The 6,963-nt window shown below is 36.0% G+C and overlaps 1 protein-coding gene across 1 annotated transcript; it reads left to right on the forward strand.

Annotated features, from left to right (window-relative positions):
• Positions 1-2,801: 2,801 nt before the first annotated feature.
• LOC107784897 (uncharacterized) lies at positions 2,802-6,671 on the forward strand. The gene is made up of 4 exons (XM_016606091.2): positions 2,802-2,942; positions 4,998-5,147; positions 5,436-5,567; positions 5,979-6,671. The coding sequence occupies exons 2-4, from the start codon at positions 5,043-5,045 to the stop codon at positions 6,234-6,236; spliced, it is 495 nt and encodes a 164-aa protein (XP_016461577.1). The 5' UTR covers positions 2,802-2,942; positions 4,998-5,042; the 3' UTR covers positions 6,237-6,671.
• Positions 6,672-6,963: the final 292 nt, after the last annotated feature.

The following is a 6,963-nucleotide window of genomic DNA, read 5'->3' on the forward strand; positions in this document are numbered from 1 at the left end:
TACTCCCTGCACCTCGTGTGTAGATCCAGGAGTCTCGAGGTGCGATAGTGAGTGCTGATCAGTCATCCAGCAGGTCTCCGGAGTTGACTAGGTAGTTGTTTGGCGTTCGCAGCCCAGTGCTTCTCCTTCCTATCTTATTCAGCTTTGTATTAGCTTTTGGTTTTTAGACTATGTTGTCCTTTCTTATTCCTAGACGAGTTGTAGTTGCTCATGACTGGTGCACCCCGATGTCGGGCTGTGTTATGTTCCGCACTGTTAGTTTTAACTTATATTTGGGATTTTAGCTAATTAATGGCTTTAAATGACTTATTATAAATGTTTGGTTGATTTTAGGGGTTTGTGTCGGCTGGCCTAGTTTTACGATAGACGCCATCACGACCGGATTAGTTTTGTATCGTGACACATGCCAAGGACCGCATCTGCAGACAATTAGCAGCATCAGCGGTGCCGCAGAAGTGATAACAGGAGCGCAGAAGCGGACTCCTTCGCTGATGCGATAGACCAACCGCAGAAGCGGTTTCACACCTGCATTCCAGCATTCACAGAAGCGAGCTAGCTTCCAGGCCTCAAAGATCGCAGGTGCGATCAGGCTCACGCAGAAGCGGAGCCATACCTGCGCTCCAAGGTCACAAGTGCGAAAACACCAAAAATCAGACATGCTCCAAAACCATGCAAAACACCCAAAACTCGTTCGAAACAGTCTCGAGGCCTCCGGGACCCCCTATGCACACACAAACAAGTTCTATAACCTAACGTGGACTCGCTCGAGGTCTCAAATCATATCAAACAATGCCGAAAATGCAAATCGCGCCATGAATCGGACTATGAACTTCCAAATCTTCCAACTTCAAAAACTTGTGCCGAAACCAATCAAATCAACTCGGAATGACGCCAAATTTTGCAGACAGGTCCAAAATGACATAACAGAGCTGCTTCAACTATCGGAATCGCATTCCGACCCCGATATCATAAAAGTCAACTATGGGTCAAACTTCAACTTTTCCAACTTTCGTCGAAATGCCTCAAATTACCCTACGGACCTCCAAATCCGAATCCGGACGCGCGCCTGAGTCCAAAATCACCATACGAAGCTGTTGAGATCATCCAAAATCCATTCCGGAGCTGTTTATTCAAAAGTCCAATTCCGGTCAAATTCTCACGCTTAACCTTTCAAAACTAGAATCATTCTTCCAATTCGACTCCGAATCCTCTGATAATTGAATTCAACCATGCACACAGATCGATACACATATTATGAAGCTGTTTAAGACCTTACGCCGCCGAACGAAACTTAAATTCTCAAAACGGCCGGCCGAGTCGTTACATTGAGCAAATAATTTAAGTAGGATAGAGTAAGTTTTCAAAACTTTCAATTCCAAAATGCATGATTGACATCATAATGTGGATATCGTTTTAAGTTATCGTGGTAGATTTCTTTGTTTATATCTTTTGAGCATTCTCCCATCTATTTTTTTTGTATATGAAATACTAGACGTTTTGACAATATCTGATTGAAACTGAAAAAAATATAATATCTGAAGTCAAAAGAAAAAGAATCCTGGGAATTTTTACACATAATACTCTTTACATTCCAAATTAATGTCCTATAATACGAGCTCAAATTTAATTTTAGTGCAATTTTTAGCATTGGTTTATTTCTTTCTAAAAATTATAGAAGTTTCGTTAGTAGGAGTATCTATACACTCTATTAAAAGCATGAATATTCTTAGCGAAATGTCGTTCGCCGTTTTTACCCTTTAAAAAATAATTTTAGATTGGACAAATTTGTACTTTAATAATTTTTTAATATTTAGGACTTTAAAATCGACTAAAATATTAGTTATTGATTCTTTCTTTTGAATTATATATGATTTCCTAAAATTTAGAAATTTAAATCGAGTAATATTCTACTTATATATTCTTTCCTATTACAATTACGTAAACTACAACAAAATGATCCTTTATAATCTTTCAAATTCAAAAAGATAATTTCTTTTCCCCGTGGATCCTCGAACCGATTATAATTCTTAGTTCCATTACATTTAGAGTTCTTTATTTAATTTCTTTTAATCTTATGCTTTCTCCAAAGTACTACAAGATTGCCCCTTAATCCGTTTAGTATTTTTATTTTTAATTATAATCTAATTCTTTAATTTTAAATCTATTTTTCAAAAATTTGGCCAAAAGTGAATAATCACCATAACTTAAATAAGATTAGCAAAAGATGGTGGAAATTTGTACATAAGATAGCAAACAAAGATTCATTATATAACAAATTGTTAAAAGATTATATTCTATATTTATTTATACTAAAATAAACAAAGTTGGAATACATGTAAGTTTAATAATATAGATTTAAACGAATTGAATACTTTTATGAGAAATTTTTTCTTTTATTGAGTTCGTTTTATATGATCAATAATCATTATTTTCAAAAACTTATACTTTTTCTTAACTTTTGTTCCGTAACTCAAACAAACTTGTAATATAAATATTTATGTATTTTTCTGAAGATTTAGTAGAAACACTAGTAAGTTTAAAAAGCATATAAAGGTGACAATGTGATGTACATCCCTTTTTAAAAATAAATAAATAAGTAGTGTCTAAAAGGAAGAAAGTAATAATGTCGGAAAAGTAAGAAAAGAATAACAGCACCACTGGACCGGGCGGCACAAACAAGGGGAAATCGAAATTACATTTCAAAACTCATTATTAATATAATATAAAATAATATGTAGGAGTATATTTTTAAAATTTTCGGTGTAAGAAAATTGAAACTGAAAAGAGGGAAACTAAACAATAATAAAAGCAACTTCTTCTTTTTCTTCCTCACCCAAATCAATATACGTGTACAAGAATAAAGAATCTTCGATTACTTGTATAAAGGAGAGACTTCACATTTTCCTAGTGGGTGTTTCAACTTTGTTTGAGCTTCTTAGCCGGTATGTTCTTCTTTCATTTTCTTTCTTTTATCCATATTCTGTTTTTTGTGTGTGGATAATTTTGTTGAATTTGTGCTAAATATTTTCAGTTGATGCTTGTTTGACTTTGAAAGTACATTCACTGCTATGCTTCATATAGGTGTGAGATTTAGAGAATTCTTAAATGTAGAGAACCCTAAATTTGTCCTAAAAAGTAAATTGCTGTTTAGTGAATGAAACTGGCCTAAATGAAGCAGAAATGATATAGATGAGTACTGTTGCATTTTGGGGGAAACTATTATCTCCGCTTTTTACCTGATTAATCGAATCAAACCTCGTCTTTAGAACTCCAATGGAGCTGTTTGCTAGATATTACCCCGATTTTTAACGAGTTAACTACATTGGCTCCTAAAATTTTTCGTATGTGTTCACTCTCATAATTGAAGCAAGTTCGATTTTAGAGCTGTTAAGTGTCATTTGATATACTTAAAGGAGCTATCCTGCCACTCATAAAACCTATAATTGTAGCAATGTCAAATTTGCTAAGATAGAAAGCTATATATCTAGTCCTTTCTTTAGGATGTGACCATCATCTATGAAGAAAAGGATTTGTGTTTTTAGAGAATCACCAATGTGCTATGCAAAGTAATGAAACATCACCTGTTGAAGAAGATCCCGTCGATTCAATCTCCTAATCTTTCTTAAGAATCATCTAGGCCAACTAATCGTGTACTCCCAAAGCCACTACAGCACGAATAAAGCACGTATAAATCCTGCTGGGTTCAACTAGACCGAATCGTTACTTTAGAATGAGGTAAATACTGAGCTATCATTTACTGTCCTCGATCAGGATCTACCAATAGCCACTATAAAGGGTGCAAATGGTCTCCACAGCGAAGTGTATAAGTCCGAAGTATCCATTGAGATTTAAAGTGAGACTAGAAGGAAATACATATACACAAACCTATACCTATGTGGTGGATTATCAAAAGTCATTTGCGCCGGAGATGAAGATGGATATAGTAACGGTGTTGCTATCTCTAGTTGCAAACTCTGATTGGTCTTTACTGTAGTTCTTAAGTAAAGAACGCCTTTTTTACCTAGATATCTTGCAAGGAAATTTATACGGAAGTTCCACCTGCTTTAGCATAAATCTAGGAAAAACAAAGTGTGCATACTGAAAAGGCATTATATGAGCTCAAAAGATCTCCTTGGACATGGTTTGGAAGAATTAGGATTGCAATATTGAATATGAAGTACAAACAAAGCTAGGGTAATCATACATTGTTTTACAAGCATTCGGCCTCAAGAGGAGTCACGTTGTTGGTAATTGGGACTGTTCTAGATGAAAAAGAAGCTATATTTTAAAGTATTTAGAAAAAGAGAATTGGAAATAACGGGTCAGGGAAGTTAAAAGCACTTACTTAGGATTTAGGAATAGAGGATCCAAGGAAGTAAACTCTTCGCAGCAAACATATACTGTTGATCTACTAAAAAAACAGTTAAAACTTGGTTTTAGACCTTCAGACACCTATCGAACCAAATCCGGAAAGGCGTCTATGGAAGGAGAAGCACCAGTTATCACAATATGTAGTGTAGGGGCAGTGATTCAATTAATTGTACGGGGTAATTGAGAGTTGTTATGGCTCAAGATTTTCTATGAGCCCTGAATATTAAGTTGGAGAACCGTGAAGCTTTATTGTGACAATAACTATGTGGTCAATATAGCTCGTAACCTAGTTAAACATGTCAGAACTAAACATGTCAAAGTTGGCAAACATTTCATAAAAGAGAAACTTGAAAACGAATTGATTTGCAGTCCCTACGTTTACAAAGGGCCAAATTGACTAAATTGGTTTTGTTGAAATATCTGCTAAACTGGGCCTCCTTTTTTTTCTTCCTTTTCCCTATCAAGAAAAGAGGGCCAATTTAGCAGGTACTTATAAGTGTAATTGCATGAGCTGTTCACTAAAATGACTACTTTCAAGTCAAGTCTTGCCTGATTTATGTACTTGCGTGGTCACTTTCATCCTTCTTTGGATATATTGATCGAAGGCCATTTCATGTTGTTTTCAGCCAAGGTACTTTGCCGAGAAAGCAGATGCAAAGCAGACAAAGGAGATGACAAAAGTAAAGTTAGGCTCAGAAAAGCGTAAGGAAGAGGAAAGCCAAAAAAGAAAGCAAGATAAAATCCCGGAGACACCTAAGTCAAGCAGCAAAACATCTGTGAGCGTACATCTTCCATTCTCTTTAATCATATCCTGTTTTCTGAAGCTAAAGGTTGATTCATGTAAATGAAGGTCTCAAGTGGAGAACCATCTTGCTGCTAAAAGAAACCTGAAAAAGACTTAGAAGAACTTAAAATGTAATGTAGACTCGAAAAAAAAAAAGATGCTAAAATCTCTAACTTCCACAAGCAGACAAGTTCTGCCTCATGAGTTCCTTGTTTGAATCTTGCCTGTCCAAAATATTTTTGCCTTAGATTTGAAGTTGAGAATCTTATTTTTCTTATAGGAGTTTGAACCTTCCACGAGTAAATCGCCAGAAAGTGCAAAATCCAATGCCTCAGTTCCACAGAAAACTAAAAAGGGATCTGGCAAAGCCCAAAGTGATGGTCTCAAGGGAAAGAACAGGTCCACGGATGAAGTGAGTATAATTGGCTCTCTTTCGGAAACTTTTTCATAAAACTTGTATTTCTAGTATAAGCTTATGCACTTGGGTTACCATGCACTTATTGAACGTCCTACTCTGATGTCGCTCTGTATTAAGATTACATTTTCATACATTCATATTTTCCAAAAACAATTCACTTGAGTTTCCTTTTATCAACAAAAAAAGAACTGAAGAGCATCTTCAACAGATTACTAGGTTGGTGGGTAACTATTTGAGTAAGAAACCTGATTTTTTTTTTTTAAAAAAAGGAGACATCTTCAACAGACCAAAGGAGAACTTGGAGGCATTAAATAAAATTTAATGGTTTGGAAACACGAGTACGTAGATATTTATATACGTAATCCTTCAGTGATGTGTAACAAAACTCATTGAGAATGTTGGCAGGACACTCAGGTGACCACTACAGCTGAAAAATCTGCACCAAGCACACGCCGAGTGAAAATTATGCGTGAGCTTGGTTTGATGGCTCCTTCTGGGTCTCCATTTCATAAAGGGGAACATGTTTCTTCATTTATTCCCAAGGGACGTGTTTCTGCTCCTTCCAGGTCTTCATCTCATCCTAAGGAACGTCTTCCTCCAATTCAGAGAATAATTGTTTGTGGTCTATCTGCTGCTAGATCCGCGGATAATGTTATGAAGTAGCTTTTGTTTCTCAATTGTTTGATCCCTGGTAAGTCAGAGTTAGACATGATATAGAATACTCAAACTCCCAAGGTATTGCTGAAGTTGTCATATGAGAGGGGGATTTGGGACTGTAAGTTCGTGGGTGCATAGGCGGAGTACTATGCGCCCACTACTTTTTCTGGTGCTCCGCACCCACATTTTATTTTAGTGACGCGAGTTTAAACTTAGTATTAAGATGTATCTTTAGAACATTTTTACTACATGTATACCTCGAACAAAAGACAGCGGATGCAATACACCTGCTGCCTTTGCCAGTGTGTGGCGAAGTTGTAATACCAATTGTAGAAATACACTTCTTTTTGTGTTCCCCTTCATAGTGGATGCAGCTAAAGAAACCTGAGAGTAATTGAGGGCTACCCTCTTAAAAGCAAAATACAGTTCACTTTGCACTTTCTTGTCGGAATGCTTTGATGGGGTTACTTTGTTCTTGTGCCTACATTTGGCTGGTTTTGTTTTTATTGATATTTGTGATTGAGAAGTGAAAGATAACGTATAGTTTCTCTACCTTTTCCCTTACGTAAAGGAAAATTAGTGCTTATCTAGGCTAATAGTACACTCAATTCTTAGAAGATTATAATCTTCCTTCTTGTAAACTCTTCATTTGTCTTGATGTACTCTCGAGCAAATATGACAACGAATAAAGATATTGCACATGATTCTTCTGAACACCATGAATTTTCACTTG

The sequence above is a fragment of the Nicotiana tabacum genome, chromosome 16, assembly GCF_000715075.1.
Source record: "Nicotiana tabacum cultivar K326 chromosome 16, ASM71507v2, whole genome shotgun sequence".
Taxonomy (NCBI): domain Eukaryota; kingdom Viridiplantae; phylum Streptophyta; class Magnoliopsida; order Solanales; family Solanaceae; genus Nicotiana; species Nicotiana tabacum.

What these genes read in the sequence shown, in the direction of transcription:
- LOC107784897 (XM_016606091.2), top strand. Translation starts at nt 5,043, where the DNA reads ATGACAAAAGTAAAGTTAGGCTCAGAAAAGCGTAAGGAAGAGGAAAGC. An exon ending in AGTCAAGCAGCAAAACATCT is followed by an intron (nt 5,148 to 5,435) that starts GTGAGCGTACAT and finishes TTTTTCTTATAG; the next exon opens with GAGTTTGAACCTTCCACGAG. An exon ending in AGAACAGGTCCACGGATGAA is followed by an intron (nt 5,568 to 5,978) that starts GTGAGTATAATT and finishes GAATGTTGGCAG; the next exon opens with GACACTCAGGTGACCACTAC.